Consider the following 17466-nt stretch of genomic DNA (forward strand, 5'->3'; position numbering starts at 1 on the left):
ACATCATTTCACTACCGAGTTGCTTCCCTCGGGCTGTTCTCCTCCCTATGCCCTCTGCCATCTGACTTCCCCTTTTAGGGTGAAGGCCATTTCTCTTGCGAGAGAAAATGGAAACTATGCTGCTGCCTTCCTCCACTTGTTGAAGTTGTACTCTATCTATCTTGGGCCTTTTTGTTGATTTAAAGTACGTCTGTAAGCCTCAGCCTGCTCAGGCCTTCAGGCTGGTTTGGCCCTTCTGTTCTTAGTACCTGCTCTGTGTCTCTCTGGGATCCTTGCTCAGGCCAGTTCTTAACCTGTGGGCTCAATCCCTGGCTTCTCAGGGCCTCTGTACTCTTTTCTTCAGTCATGCTCCCTGGCCTTCTTCCGACAGATTTCTAATTGCCTTGGGGTTGCAACCTGGCCTTTCAAAAACTGCAGCCTTCTGTTACTGTTTCTTCTAGACTCTCTAGCCATGCTACCTAGCATTTTTTCCCCTGTCCTTATGAAATCAGTTCTCTTTTCACTATATTTAGTATGAACTGTTGCCCAGACATCAAAGAAAATGCTATAAACCTATTTTCAAGGTGTATGCCAAAACTTAGGCATTTTAAGGACAAAGCACATCCTTCCTCTAGTCTTGTTCTATGTAAGCGCACCCTAAATGGGGTCCCAGATCTCCCCTGCTTCCTTCAGACACCCCTCATCTGGGTAGAATATCCTTAGGTGCTGGTCTTCAATCTTTTTTTTTTTTTTTTTTTGCTTGCATTTCTCCTAAAACAATCGTGATGCAGGGTGCTCCTTCTCACATATTTATTAAATTCATTCTTAGAATATATCATAGGTTTCTATATTGGAAAAATATATGATGTTTAGCCCTTTATAAACACATATTTTTAGTAAGGCAATTATTTCACTCTTTACAAATGCATCCAATGTCACCTAGAAATCAAAGAAGGTGTCTTTCATACACATCACCATCCATTGAAAAATACATACAAAAATTCTTCTCTAATGGTCAGAACTTTACATTGTTTCTTTTTATTCCTCGAATATCAGTTCCCATTCCACTTCTGCAGAATTTTATCCTAATGCAACATGTCTGAACACTCTTTTGGTGATTATCCTTTTGTTTCTTTGCAACAACAAAACATGTATAGCTATTGAAATTAAATTTTTTTTTCTTGTGACCATGAGGCTTTAAGTGTTCAAAGTTTTCTTCTGCATTGAAATCTAATTTCCATTATTACCAGTACATGTAAAATCAAAACATAAAATATTATGAATATTGATAATTATTAAACATAAAAAAGTTTACTGGAAATGTATCTTTTAATGGGATGGATGGGGCTCTCTTTTTCAATCTGTTCATGAATCTAAGGATACATATGACTTATGGTTGGAATGAGACAAGGTTCAGCATCAATTCTATTTTTCATTTTTTGTAGCTATAAGAGCTAAGGAATCTTGCTCATATGAATGAGTAGGTAGGAATGGAAGAAGTTCGGTTATAGTAATATCATTTCATTCTTTGAAAGCCTTATGATTTATATGACAAAAACTTACTTTATTTTTTATTATCAGCTGTTAACTCTATTAGGGCCTCCTTCAATTTTGTTGAAAACAGAGAATTTGATACCTCCTGGTTTGCAGAAGGATTTGTTAGTCATTACAATTTGGTATGGTATCAGTATTTCCAATCATTCTTTTGTTTATCACTATGGAGGATTTTATACCTCAGGGCAATGCACTGTATTCATGATGGGTGAAAGGGAGGCTTTTTTATGAAGTGGGTAAAGCAAAAATAAAAGAGGAAGTGTTTTAGGAGAACCCCAAGAGCCTTGCCTGGAAGGCATATTCTCAGGCTCACTCAATTTGGGGAACGAGTACTTGGGGAAGATGAAGATCTAGAAACTAATTTCCTAAAACTGCCTATGCTATGCATCCCATAGAAAGTCTTTGTGATCCCATATACTCTAGCTGGAAAATCATTAAGGGTTTAAGGGTTTAAGGAATTAATTAACTAATTAATTAATTAAGGTTTGAGGAATAAATCTGTTCCTCACCTGATTCATCCCTGGTCTAGGTGAGGAAGCAGGCAGAGTGCCCTGGGACATCCCTCAGCCCGAGCGAGAAAGAGTGGAACTGGTACCAAATTGCCCAAAGACCCTAGATGCATTATAACACTCAAATAGAGATCAACAAACATGGGGCAGTGATTTAGGGGTGCAGATACCCAAGTACACTAGGGGATTGTGAGGATGTAGAGCCCTCTCTCCTCCAGTTGATTGAACTCACACTAACTTCAATGCTCTGGAGTTCCTCCCAGTTGATGCCTGTTTGTAGGAAATGCAATAAAGATAGAAGGCAGTTACATCCAGCTAAGGGCTTTCCTGATGACTCACTATTAGTTGAGATGTAAGAGGGCACCATCCCTGCAGTAATTGAGGGTCTTTGATCCAAACCTCTGGGCACTCACCATATGCCAAGCACCATGATCAGTTCTCTATGTTCATTATCTCTTTTAATTTTTACAATAATCCTATGTGGTAGATGCTACTATTGCTATTCTTTTACAAATAAGAAAAATGTGAGATTAAGAGAGGTGAAATAACCTGCCGAAGGTCAGGTGAAAACAACATTCAACCTCGTGTCTAATTATTCTAGTTTGTCCTTCTTTATACCAGATCATAAAGTCACCCCATGGCTGTCAAGGTCAATGGTCTTTAGGGACCAAAATCCACAGACCCTCCAGAAGACAGAACATATCCTCTGAGTCTAATGTGTGGAATAGGGAGGGGACAGAGAAAAACTGGCATAGTTTAACTCAGACCAGTCAGCGAAGGCTGAAAAACATAAGCCAATGAACAGAGCTAAATCTATTCTTCTACAGTTGTTACATGTCTTTTCTCATATGACCTCTCCGAGAACAAACTACAACTTGAAGATTCTCTTCAGATTTAGGTTCTTGGCTCGTGTTGTGGTGGAGAGAGCCCTTAACCCAGAGGAACAGGGACAGCTATTGATTCACTGGCTCCCTCAGGCTACCCATTTCAATTCTCTGGACTTCAGCTGTTTCATGTGCAATAGATAAGGCTGGGACTAGAGTAGCATTTTCCAAACTTTTTAGACTATGACCCAGAGTGAGAAAAAAATTATCACACCACGAGCCAAGATGCACACGCACGTGCGCACACACATACACACACCCCTCTGAAATAATTTGTGTTTCACAAAACAACACTAAGCCCTACTATGTGATGCCCTGATATATTCTATTCTATTCATTCAGTCCATTCATTTTATTGGTAAAAAACACCCACCTGGTTGCTACTCATTAAACTGATATTCTAATCTGTTAATGAGTGGCAAATCATGGTTTAAAAAACTCTGAACTCTGAAAGAGTAGTTTAATAGCAAGTCAGTATTGTTCCTGTGAATTAGGCAAAACTTATCTTTGGTACCCTCCCACCTTTCAGGGACTCATTTTCCTGGCTTTCTCTAGACCAGTTTTATTCCCTCTACCCCTGTTTACCCTCACCTCCACTGATTTATACTCAGATATCAAAAAATATTTCTGAGCAGGTGCTTTTGTTTTCTCTGAGGTATCTCTGTCTCTTTATAGCCATCCTCCCAGTTTTGGCTTGAGCTTGTTACTTGCAGCTAATGCAGGTCCTGTGTTGGAGAGATGCCTCCATGTATTCCAGTCCCTGGAACTACTCACCTTTGACTTTCAGAGTCAGGTACTTGTAGTCCCAGGCGATCCCATAGATGATCAGGCAGCGGTACTGCCCTGCATCCCTCACTTGGACTTGGGGGATGTGGAACAAGGCCTTCCCCAGGGGCAGCTGCTCCTCCAGCAAAGTGGCTCTTTCACTGAGCAAGGTTGTATCATTTTCCACCTTTTGCAAACTGGCTTTTAAATCTCTGAGTTCCACATGACCTCCGGTGTCAAAATCACACTCCAAGGTCACATTGCCGCCGTAGTCTACCGTGTACATGTCCTTCGGGACCGTCACTGTGAATAAAGCTGAACAGAAAATAAGACATTCTCAAATTGTCTGCCTTCACATTTCAGTTCTGTACAGAGTGGGATCTGAGGAGACCCATCCCACCCCCATTTCCCAAGAGATACCTGTCATTATCTGGGCATTTGTGAAGGTTCCTTTCTCTCCTTTGCCCCATCCGTTCTGGGAAAGAGTAGAATTCCTGATCTGCTGCTCTGAGGTAGTTCTTGCCTCTCAACACTCCTCACCTGTGCAGCTGACTGCCTTCCTACCCCCTATTATCCACACTCATTTTCTTCATATGGGTCAAATTACATCATTCCCTGCCAAATTCTACCTCCTCTCACCGGTGATAGTAATAACTATCACCCACTGAGTTCTTACTAGGTGTTAGGCCTCTGCTAACACATGATCTCTTTTAGTCTCCCCAGGAAGCCAGTGACGTAGAGCTATCTTCTTTTTAGAAAATGAAACTGAGACACAGAAAGGTTAAGCAACTTGCTTAAGATTGCACAGCCAGGATCAGACTCAGGTATTGTTAAGTTCAAGCGCTCTTAACCACCACATCATACAAGTCTACTGTAGAAGCATCTTTTCTATCAATAAGAGGAAAGAAAGAATGGAACGAATACTTAGTGTATACCTACTATGTGCCAGCCACTGTTCTAGGCTCTTTATAACTATATCATTGGGACTTCTCTGGTGGTCCAGTGGTTAAGACTCCATGCTCCCAAGGCAGGGGGCCTGGGTTCGACCCTGCATGCCTCAACTAAGAGCCCGCATGCCGCAACTAAAAAGATCCCACATGCAGCAATGAAGATCCCGAGTGCTGCAACTAAGACCCGGAGCAGCAAAATAAATAAATAAATAAATAAATAAATGTTTTTTAAAAAACCTATGTCATTTAATACTGAAAATACAAGCATGAAACATGTATTATCATTACTGTTTTATAGTTGAGGAAACTGGGTCAAAGAGGTTTGCTCCAGGATGTACAGTTAGTAAAGTTAAAATTCAGAGCTAGTCAGATGGTTGACTTCAAAATCTGTAGCCTTTGAAACAGTATTTCCCAAAATGTGAGGCACATACTTCTAGAAGTATGCAAAATGATTTTAGATACGGCAGAATCAAGGCCCAAAGGGAGTTGGATTATTCAGAGAGGAATTTATTCCCTCTTCAATTCTATTTCAATTCTTCAAATTACATATAATTTGCAACAAGACTCTCACATCTTTAACAATGGTTCTTTTTCTCTTTCTTTTCTTTATTTATTTTTTATTTTTGGCTGCTTTGGGTCTTCGTTGCTGTGCGTGGGCTTTCTCTAGTTGTGGCGAGTGGGTGCTATTCTTTGTTGCGGTGCATGGGCTGCTCATTGCGGTGGCTTCTCTTGTTGCAGAGCGAGGGCTCTAGGTGCATGGGCTTCAGTAGTTGTGGCACACGGGCTCAGTAGTTGTGGCTCATGGGCTCTAGAGCACAGGCTCAGTAGTTGTGGCCCATGGGCTTAGTTACTCTGCGGCATGTAGGATCTTCCCAGGCCAGGGCTCAAACCCGTGTCCCCTGCCTTGTCAGGTGGATTCTTAACCACTGCGCCACCAGGGAAGCCCTATTTTTCCTTTTAATAAAACAACAAGCTCTCAGGCAGATATTATTATCTGGGTAGAATTTAACAGCACCACTTTACTTTCATTGCATTTATTTTTGCTCATATCCTCTATTTACCTGTACCAGTGATACTGGTTTTCCATTTACCACAAGGGTAGATTGTTTTGTTCAAAAAATAAAAGCTCAGTTGATTTAGATAATTCTATAAAAACAATAGCACAAAGAGTAGTCAAACATGGCAAAACTAATGAAAGTAGTGTATGCATGAATAAAGTGTGATAAATTGTACAAAATTATGCTGTTTCCATTATTAATGAATGGATAGTCATTAAGACTGAGTGTAAGATCTCGAAGTAGCTTCTGAATTGTGACAGAAGATTAGATCAAATTATGTTCAGTAGAGCTTACTTCATTAATCCACTCATTTAATCAGTCAAAACATCCACTTAACAAATATTTGGGGATGGCTTCTAAGAATACGCTATTTGAGTGGTTGTTTCCACATAAAACGTGGTATGGAAAGAGCTTGGGATTTAGTGACAGATGGACCTGGGTTCAAATTTTGACTGTATCAGGATTATAAGCCCTTTGATCTTGATCATGCCATTTAAACTCTGTGAGTCTCAGCCTCTTTATCTGTAAAGGTCAAAGATAACATCTACCTGTCAGCATTGTGGGGAAAACTAGACAAAATGGCACATGTGAAGTGTCTTATTTTGGCAGGTAGTCAGCAACCTTTCTTTTGTACAATGTTTTAATTCTTGAGAAAGTGGTATTCTGACCACCCTGGATAACAGATTTCACAGTATAAATAGTCTGGGGGTTTTCTGTTGCTTGAATGATTCACATCACAATTCTCTTCTGACTGGAGGTTTTCCTCTTACCATCCTGCAAATCTTTGAAGGCAGTGACCAGGTTGAATTTGCTTTGGCATCTCCAGTGCCTAACACATACTAAATTCCAGTTAAGGGTTTAACATAAAATGACAAAAAGGGGGAGAGGGAAAACAAAAGGATGAGCCTCCCCATATTCACTTTTTCTTTCCTCTCATCAAACAGCAACTTGCCCCAAATTGCACAAACTGGCATTCTTAATCACCACCCAGCACACGTGAGAGTGTAGTGCACACACGTGAGTTTTTATCAAAAATGAATGACGAGCTTATATCTTGCCTCCAACCCCTGTTTTAACCACAACTAGAACATTAGCGTGCCTTTCTGACAGAGATCTATGATACAAAAAGGAGTTCACAGCTGCCTGGTACTCTTTTGCGCAGGATGGGGGTGGGGGCAGGCTATAATGTGAGTGCTTCTGTGTAAAACAATGCCAATTCAGCATTTGCTTGGCCAGGTTGAGAAGACTCTGGGACGATACATGTGAGAAAAGATGCCGTGCTTCCGAATTTCCCGCATGATTCCATTTTGTGGAATCCCCTGAACACTTGTAATAACTCTCACCGGAGTCTCCATAATAGGATACTCTTTAAAGTAGATTCCTTTATGATTAGAATCATCTCCAAATACTTGAGTTATTAAGTCCCCTTATAATTAAAACAGAGCTGCCTGATACCAAATCCACTCTGCCCTGGAGAATAATATTTATTTATTCATTCATCAAATATGTATTAACCATATTCTATGCATCAGGTTCAGGAATTTACACTACTTTTACTCTCCTCATAGTACTTCCTTCTCTTATTTTATTACACATGATATAACAAGAAACAGGGAAGAGAAATGGGGCTTGCAGGGAAGGTTAATTGCTGAGCCTGAGATTTAACAAGAATCAGAGGACTTTGGGTGTAGTCTCTATTGAATTTATTTAGCAGATTTATTTACCACACTTACACTTTCTTCTCATGAGAGAAGGAACGCCTCTAACTTCCTCTGGAACTCCCCATAGCATACAGCAGAACTCCCCTCTTCACTGTCTGGGCCTTTGAAAAAAAATCAATTTTATGCTTGCTTTTCCCCTCTGCCTTGTGCAGAGTGTGTGTGTATATACAGAGGTTGGAAGCATAAAGTATGCTACCTCTCAGGCAGGTGACATTTTCCATCTAATGTTCACAAGAGGAAAGAGCAATTGGCAAAGATGAATCACATATCTGAGTCGCTCAGAATAACTTGAAGATTGTTAGTTGGTCTATTTTGCCCCAACTAAAGCTTCTAAGACATGCAAAGCTTTGAGCTTGATAACTTTGAGCTTGATACAAAATGACGAGTTTAGGAAATGCAATACTAAAATATTCTTACTTATTGTAAATTACAGAGGAAATCAGAACACTCTTGCAAGCAATTCTCTGAAGAGGTTTTTCTCGAGCTTGGCTGCACATTAGAATCACTAATGAGAGGGCCTCAACCTTGCATCATAAGGATCACCTGGGAAGCTTTAAAAACACACTAGGGCTTCCCTGGTGGCGCAGTGGTTGGGAGTCTGCCTGCCAGTGCAGGGGACGCGGGTTTGGGCCCTGGTCTGGGGGGATCCCGCGTGCCGCGGAGCGGCTGGGCCCGTGGGCCACAACTGCTGAGCCTGAGCGTCTGGAGCCTCTGCTCCGCAGCGGGAGGGGCCACGATGGTGGGAGGCCCGCGCACCGCGATAAAGAGTGGCCCCCGCTGGCCGCAGCTGGGGGAGGCCCTCGCGCGGAGGCGGGGACCCAACACAGCCAAAAATAAAAATAATAAATAAATAATAAATTTTTTAAAAAAATTAAAAAAAAAAAACACACTAATGCTCAAACCGCACTTTGGATCCTCTAAAATTAAATTCTAATTATTTTGTGAGCCCAGCATCAATTTAAAAAAAAAATGTCCCTAGGAGCTTCTAATGTGCAGGGAGCATTGAGAAACCATTGGCTGGACAAATAAAACACCTGCACTTGCAAACATTTTTTACCATCCTGCCATCCAAAGTGTTGTCCTCAGTTTTCCCTGGGAGCTAGTTAGGAATGCAGAATCTCAGCCCATGCCCTGGACCTAGAGAAGCAGAATCTGCATTTTAACAAGGTTGGGGTGATTCACATGCACATTGACATTTGAGAAACAGAGTTGTAACATTGGTTTACATTTGGACTGTGACTGGGAAGTAGAGTAAAAGATAACATTTATTAAACTCAATGAACCAGACACTGGGCTAAACTGTACATCACCATTTCATGTTCCCAAAACTCTGCAAGGTAGAAGTCACTACCCCTATTTTACAGATGGGGAAACTGAGGCTTAAAGAAATGATACAACTCGCCCAAAGTAAAAAAGTGGGAGCTCATGGAGTTGGAATTCAAATTCATATCTTTGTGTGTTGAAAGCTTATACTTCTAACAGATAGGACTATGTATCTACTGGCATGTGTATACTACATACATGAATGAAATAGATATACTTTTCAGCTTTATAATAAGGAAAAGATGTTTGTTTTCTATTTCATATGTCACATGGTTATTAAATTAAACTTCAACCTAGCATTGAACTCCTGATGTCATCAAAGGAGAAAACTGGAAAGTTTCCACAACTGCAAATTAAGCCAAAAAAACATTCATTTGGTCATCTTGACTAAATTAAAGGGCAAAGGACTTGGCCAGAGCATGAAAAATTAATACATGCACGTTCTTTAGACAGATTAAAATAGCTGGCTTGAGTAATGCTGGAGCCTTTTTTAAAGTTCTTGGGGGAAGTTCGCCTTTTATTTGCAGTCAGGGCACCAATGGAGTCAGACCTGTCACATCTCCAGGAAACACAAAACAATTTATTTGCATTACCTCCCAAGATACCTTCCTCTTTAAGCTCATTTTATACCTTTTTTCCCATTAACAACAGAAGCTTAAGTGTTTACAGACTTCTTAAGGTATTTGAAAGGCGAGGATGGGTGTAGGCAGGGAGGGGAGGGGGGACTGCTTTACACAGCCAGCCTTCAGAAAGCTCTAGTTCCTGGTTTAGAATAGATGCTGCTCTGGTCACTTGACGCATGCACTCCTCTTAGCAGGAATGCTGCATGAGACATCTTGTCTATTAGAAATCCCTTCCCCAACCTGATTCTTCTGCTTTCTATACCTCAGGGGTCAGCAGATATAGTTTTGGAGGTCAGCTATAGGCTAAGTGGAGTGACCCAGGGTGTGGTCCCTGCCCTAGAGTGACCTCAAGCATCACCCTGGTCATGTGCTTCCTGGGTTTTATTCTTCTCTGGTAGATGAAGAAAGAAGGAAACATCAATGAAAGACATAAGACTGGGGTTACTTTTTCCTTCAAGACATGACAAAGTACAAAAATAAATATTTCCCCTCAAATGTGTCTGGGTAACAAGATGTCCTTAGGTTTTGAAATGAAAATATAAGAAAAAAATTGAACTACAACACTACAGTAATAAAAGAGTGAGTGATATAAGTGAAAGGATATACAGATAGATCAATAGAACAGAACAGAGGGTCCAGAAAAAGACCCACACAAATATGGCCAATTGATTTTTTACAAAGGTGCAAAGGCAATCAATGGAGAAAACATAGTCTTTTCAGTAAATGAACAAACGGGGCTGGAGCAACCACATGCAAAAAAAAAAAAAAAAGCCCCAACCTATACTTCATACTATACAAAAATCAACTCAAGATGGATAGTCAACCTAAATGTAAAATGTACAACTATAAAATATTTAGAAGAAAACATAGAAGAAAATCTTTCAGGTCTTGGGTTAGGCAAAGAGTTATTAGATATGACAGTCCATCAAAGAAAAAATTTGATAAATTGGATATCTCCAAAATTAAAATCTTTCCTCTGCAAAAGACACTGTTAAGAGAATGAGACGGACTTCCCTGGTGATCCAGTGGTAAAGAACCCGTCTTCCAATGCAGGGGACAAGGGTTCGATCCCTGGTTGGGAAACTAAGATCCCACATGCCTCGGGGCAACTGAGCCCGCGCACCATAACTACTGAGCTCGCGTGCCTCAATGAAAGAGCCTGCATGCCACAAACTACAGAGCCCACGCGCCCTAGAGCCTGTGTGCCACAGCTAGAGAGAAGCCCACTCCCCGCAACAAAAGATCCCACATGCCTCAACGAAGATCCTGCTGCCACAACTAAGACCCAACACAGCCAAAAAAAAAAAAAAAAAAGAGAATGAGAAGATGAGCTACAGACTGGGAGAAAATATTTGTATATCACATATCTGACAAAGAATTTGTATCCAGAATATATAAAGAACTCTCAAAACTGAACAATAAGAAAATAACCCAATTAATAATGGTCAAATGATTTGATATGCCCTTCACCTAAGAAGATATATGAATGGGCAATAGGCACATGAAAATATGTTTATCCTCACTAGGTACTAGGGAAACGCAAATTAAACCACAGTGAGAAACTTCTATACACCTACTAGAATGACTTAAAAAAGAAAAATGACAATGTCAATACCAAGGGCTGTCAAGGATGTGGAACAGTTGGAACTCTCATACTTTGCTGGAGGGAATGCAAAAACAGTACAGATTCTAAGAACGGTTTGATGGTTTCTTATAAAGTTAAATATGTACTTACCATATGACTCAGCAATCCCACTCCTAGGTATTCACCTAAGTGAAATGAAAACCTATGCTTCCACAAAAACCTATATACAAATGTTTATAGCAACTTTATTTATAATTGCCAAAAATAGGAAACAACCCAAAAGTCCCTCAAGTGGGAAATGAATAAACAAAATGTGGTATGTACATACAGAGTAATACTACTCAACAACAAAAAGGAATGAACTATTGATTCATATAACAATATGGAAAAATTTCAAATGCATTATGCTAAGCGAAAGAAGCCAGACAAAAAGAATATCTAATAAATGATCCCATTTATATGACACTCTGGAAAAGTTACAACGACAGGATAGAGAATAGATCGGTGAGTACCTGGGCTTAAAAGTTGGGGGAGGGCTTTTGTTTGGTGATAGAACTGTTCAGGATCTTGATTGTGGTGGTGGCTATATGACTATGTGTTTGTCAAAACTCATAGACGCTTTTATAAAAAAGAGTAAAATTTTACTGTATGTCAATTTAAAAATAAATATTTAGAAAGTGAAATGAAAATATTTTCCAATAGCTTTTCACTTCAATCTTTAAATTATTTTATAGATAACATGGTAGAGCATCCACAGAGCATTCAAGTAAGGAAAGAGTTAATTTTGCCTGTCTCTAAAAATCCCAGCAGGGCAGGGTCTCTTAGAAAGGAAATATCAAGTGTTCCTTTAGCTGCCACTGCAAAGGCAGGGCTAGAGTAAGCAGAATATTGGGGTGTTCTCCAAGGATGGCCCCAAGTCAGTGTCTCTAGTGCCAGACCAGGCTGAGCAGCCCAAGGGAGGGGGAGGAACGTGACTGGGATCACCTGGAAGGGAGGGAAAAGCTCTTCAAAAAGTTATCAGTGCCAAAGAAGGCATTCTTTCTCAATGAAAGGCAGAATGTTGGATGACTTCCCATGGGATCGGGGCTGTTATCATAGAGGACCTAATCCCCTTTGTCCACCTCTGTCCTCCTCTCTTACCTACTGGCGTTCACCCACTATAATGCACTCATGGTCCTGACTGCATACGTGAATAGTCTAAACTACCTTCCCCAGGAAAGCAAAACTCTGAAACTGCTTTCCTCCTTGCTACCCACACCCTCCAGTAGAATATCTTTCTTCAAAATCCAAAGGCATAGCTTTAAGGTTCATTATTCATTTAGATGCAAGGAAGACTCTGAGTTTCCAATTCAAGTAATCCACATTAATGTGTGAATGACCAATGGCTGCTACTGTTGCTTTTTAAAAGAGGAGGTGTCCCCCTGACCTTTGTCTCCTCACTGTCCCTGACAGAAGAAAAAAGGACAGCTTCTTGGCATCTCACCTTTCAGGACACTCAACCCATGCCCTCTTGTGTCAGTTCCGAGGTGCATGGCCTGAATGGTCCTGTCTTCTTGTTTCTACCTTTACTGGAAAGTGGGGATAGATGGACCAATATTCTTAGTCCCTGTTTCTGTAAGACAGGGACATAGGTATGCACATGCCACACTGGGCACCATTCTTTTGGCTGTGCTTATAATAGCTGGTAATCACACTTCCTCTTAAAGAAAGCCTTCAGCTCAAGGACTACATTCTCATCCTTGGCTTCAGCTAGGAGTCATCACCTGTTCCTCTTTCTCAGGCCCCTCACTTTGACCTTTCTTACCTGCTGTCTGATGAAGCAGCATTCCGAGGCTCAAAATTATTAGCAGGAGGAGGAACATGTTCTGTACCGGATCTGAAACAGACAATTGAAAGTCTCAGAGCCTTCTGCAGATTTTTTTTTTTCTGGGTCTCATGATTTGGTCATTTGCTCACTTCTGAAAACAGGGAAATGACTGGTAAACAAATCTTTTGGGGAGGCAGTGGACCATGGTGGAGCAGAGCTGGGAAGAGAAGTTAAAGGGTGATTGCCTAAAGGAGAGGAAAGATGGGGTAAGAAGAAGCGAGGCACCCTTTATCGATCCAAATTAGAAGCTCATATGAACCAGTGCTCATGAGTTACCCACACAGCTGGTTATCTGTACCTCTTTGTTTCTTCCATAGTTTCAGTGTAGGCCCTTGAAAACCAGTCTTGTTCATCAGATGAATAATGCACATCATCTTTTCCAGCTGGGCTGGAACTCTGTGAGTTGGACACTCAGTGCTCAATAGAACAGAGCTGGATTCTCAATAAATACTTGCTAGTTGACTGAGCAGGTAAAGTTGTCAAGCTCTTTAGAGTGCTGTGATCCAGTGTGCCCATCACTTGAACTACCTGTTATAAGAGGTGCAGACAGGGATTGCAGAGAACTGCAGACCCAACTGAGTGGGTGCCAAACCTTAGTCCTGCTTCACCTCTCGTGCTTCCACTTTTGCTCACAAACTTTCCCACCCAAGGACTTCTCACGGTTGAAGGCAAAAGGGACAGGGTATACCACCGTCAGCTTTTTTTGTCCTCAAAGAGGCTTTCAAAATTTTATTAGCCATGGAACCATTTCTTCAAGGGGAATCAATTGGAGCCATACATCTAAATCAGGTAAAAGCAGAGCTGCTCTGAGTACAATGGAAAGCCAGTAGAGGATTTGGATCAGGAGAATGACATGATCTCATTTACATTTTTAAAAGAGGATTCAGTTTTGGTGTAGACAATAGACTACTGTTGTGAAGGAGAGTGGGATGGGCAAGATCGAAAGCAGAAAGATCAGTAAGAAATGTTTTCTCAGAGATGATAATAGTTTGGACCAGAGTGGTGGGGCTAGTGGAGGTGAGAAGGGGTCTGTTGAAGGTTTTTTATATTTATACATTTTTTAAATGTATTAAAATTGGTCCCTTAAATTTATTAAAATTTTTAATATCTTTATTGGAGTATAATTGACATACAATAGAGGATTATGTGTGTGTGTATACATATATATTTAAGACACAGATGATTCAGTGGTTTTTAGTATATTCTATAGAATTGTGCAACCCACACCACTGTCTAATTTTGGATCATTTTCATCACTGCAAAAAGGAACCCAATACCCATTAGCAGAAACCCCCCAATTCTTCTTCCCTCTCCCTCCAGTCCCTGGCATTCACTCATCTCCTTTCTGTCTCTATCAATTTGCTTATTCTGGATATTTTATATAAATGGAATCATACAATATGGTCTTGTGGTTTTTTGTGTATAGCTTCTTTCACTGAGCATATTATTTTCAAAACTCATCTGTATTGTAACACATTACCAATACTTCATTCCTTTCTATGACTGAATAATACTCCATTGTATGAACACATCACATCTTTCTTATCCATTCATCAGTTGATGGACATGTGAGTTGTTTCCACTTGTTGGCTATTACGAGTAATGCTACTATGACATTCATGTACAAGTTTTTGTGTAGACATGTTTCCAAATCACTTGATTATATATGTAGGAGTGGAATTGATCAGTTAAATGGTAACTCTATATTTAACTTTTTGAGAAACTGCCGAACTGTTTATCAAATATATGATTTGCAATTACTTTCTCCTATTCTGTGATTGTATTTTCAGTTTCTTGGTAGTGTTCTTTGAAGCACAAATGTTTTAACTGTAAAGTACAAATTAATTTAATTTTGATGAAGGCCAGTTCATCTGTTTTCTCTTTTAATTGCTTGTGCTTTAGGCGTCATCTCTAAGAAAACATTGCCTAATCCAAGGTCACAAAGATTTACGTCTATGTTTTCTTTTGAGAATTTTATAGCTTTAGTTCTTATATTTAGGTCTTTGATCAAGTTTGAGTTAATTTTTGTGTACGGTGTGAGGTAAGGCTCCAGATTCATTGATTTGCACATGGACATCCAGTTGACTCTGCATAGTTTGTTTAAAGGAGTATTCCTTCTCCATTGAATTGTCATAGCACCCTCACCAAAAATCAATTGACATTAAATGTATGGGCTTAGTTCTAGAATCTCAATTCTATTCCATTGAACTATATGTCTATCTTATGTCAGTATCACAGATTGTTGATTACGTGGAAGCTTTGTGGTAAGTTTTGAAATCGGGAAATGTGAATCTTCCAACTTGTTTTTCTTTAAGACTTTGTGTGTGTGTGTGTGTGTGTGTGTGTGTGTGTGTGGCTATTCTTGCTCCCTTGCATTTCCATGTGAATTTTAGGATCAACTTGTCTATTTCCACATAAAAAAAGCAGCTGGAATTTTGATAGGGATTGTACTGAATCTGTAGATCCATAGGGGAATATAGCCATCTTTATAATATTAAGTCTTCTAATCCATGAATGCGGCATGCCTTTCCATTTATTTAAGTCTTCTATATTCTCAAGAAGATTTGATGGGAATTGCTGACAGGTTGGAAATGTAGTTTGACAAAAGTAAAGAAATCCAGGAAAATTTCTAGGTTCGGGGCTTGAGTCACTAGGGCAATGCAGATACTATTTATTAAAAAGGAGAAGACTAAGAATGAAGCAGATTAGGGAGCAGAAATCAAAAATTGTACTTGGAATATGTTTGGTTTGAGATGTCTATTAGACATTCAAGTAAAGATGTTTAGTAGGTGGTTGGACAACTGGTGGTCCAAAGTTTGGGGCAGAGATATAAATTTGGGAGTCATCAATGCATAAGTGTTACTTAAAGCCATGGTGTTGCATGGTATCACCTAAAGAGAGATAGAGAAGAGAAGGTGTCAAAGGACTGAGATATGGGGCATTCCAACATTTATGGTCTTTGAGAGGGAGGGTACTAGCAAAGAAGATTGAGAGAAGGGATATAAAGGCAAATTAACCATCTCTTTTATTTTATGTATTCTGATGCTTTGACATCTGGAATCTTGCTGACTTTAGAGAGACTGCCCCCTCAGGATTAGCCAATTCCTAGAGACAGTAAACAACTGTCCCCTGAGTGTGCCTTTCATATGCAAACCAACCAGTCCAGAGCCCTACCTCCAATCACCTCGTTATCGGGCTCTCACTCTCTGGGTCACTATCTATTTGCCCTAATCACCCTAGGGCCAGATACCAGATACCCCTATGCCCCCAGAGTCTGCTGAAATTATACAAACTAGCCCCATTCCTTCCTGTGGAAGCCACAGTAGAGGCTCCTGCCCACTTTTCCCCCTCTCCCTCTGCCTCCTGTGTGACCCTGGTATTTGCCTGTATGGCCCACTATGGTGTGGCATGCCCCTTTCTCTTGGGATCTGTGAGTATAACAAACTATTTTTTCAATGGCAGTCACCTCCTGATCTGTTGGCCTCATTCCTAAATAATAATAAAATAATAGATATAATAATAAATAAAATAATAGTAATAAATAATAATAAAACCTAGAGTTTAAAACATAGTGCTGGAAGTAGGGAGTGATCAGTTGAGCCAAATGTTTCTGAGAACTGGATTTAGCAGTATGAAGGTCATGGATGACCCTGAATAAACACAGTATCAATAGATCTGGTACAGATAGAAATAGGAAATAAGGAAGTGGAGACAACAGAATATAGGCAACTTGTTAGAGAATAGTGCTATAAAAGGGGGCAGAGACATGAGGCAGTAGCTAGAAGTGAATGCAAGGTTCACAGTGGGCTGTATTCTTGTTTTTAGTTTAGAGAGGGAAATATTACAGAAGATAACAACTAGGAACAGAATCTAGTGCTTTCTACCAGGAAATGCTCAAGACACACCTTAGCTAGACTTGAAAACCCTCTTCCTTACTGAAAATGCAAATATATCCAGAAAAGATACCATTTTAAGCTGCACCTGCAGCCTAGCACTTGCCCAGCATTTTTTTTTTTTCCTAGAGTACAAAAGGATAGCATGCAACATGCAGTTCTGGCAACAGAAAGGACTCCTGGTTCACTCATCACTCGTTTTAACTTCCCCTTCTTCCCTGCCCATCCAAGGGGACTTTCCTTGCACACTGTCTCCTTGAGTCAACTGAGAGACAAACACTGTCATAAAGGTACTTTCCAACTAGCAGCCTTCTTTCTCCTAGGGATAAAGTGCCCCATGCAATGGTGAAGAGCTCAGGTTCTAATGTCAGACACATCTGAGTTCAAATTCTGAGTCTACAAATTATTAGCCTCTAAGACCTTAGACAGTTTATGAAAACTTTTTGTGTCCCATTTCCCTAAAGTGCCAATAATAATAACTCCTGCTTCAAGCCGGAATCCTGGGGGCGTCATCTTAAACCTACACATCGCTCATCTTGCACATTCAGTCCATCCCCCAGTCCTATTAATTCTACTTCCTGGATACTTCTTGGATGATGCCTCTTGTTCCCAACACCCTACTGCCATCACCTTAATTCAGCTTCTCGTCATTTCTCCTTACACCATAGCAGAGCCTCCTCACTGCCATTTTTACCTCCTAGTCTTGTTTCCTTCTGCTCCATCCTTCTCTTGTCATCACAAACCTTGGCGTCATC

The 17466-nt window shown here is 40.3% G+C and overlaps 1 protein-coding gene across 1 annotated transcript in view; it reads right to left on the bottom strand.

Moving 5' to 3' along the window:
* The window catches only part of PDCD1LG2 (programmed cell death 1 ligand 2), a 49744-nt gene extending 36923 nt beyond the window's left edge, over positions 1 to 12821 (bottom strand). Inside the window, exons 1-2 of the mRNA XM_082404445.1 lie at positions 12756 to 12821; positions 3701 to 4006 (exon numbers count right to left, since the gene is read on the bottom strand). Of these exons, the coding sequence (XP_082260571.1) occupies positions 3701 to 4006; positions 12756 to 12813 (364 nt within the window). The 5' untranslated portion in view covers positions 12814 to 12821. The remainder of the gene's footprint in view (positions 1 to 3700; positions 4007 to 12755) is intronic.
* Positions 12822 to 17466: the final 4645 nt, after the last annotated feature.

This window comes from Balaenoptera borealis (assembly GCF_965194805.1).
Source record: "Balaenoptera borealis genome assembly, chromosome: 8".
In the NCBI taxonomy this organism is placed as follows: Eukaryota; Metazoa; Chordata; class Mammalia; order Artiodactyla; family Balaenopteridae; genus Balaenoptera; species Balaenoptera borealis.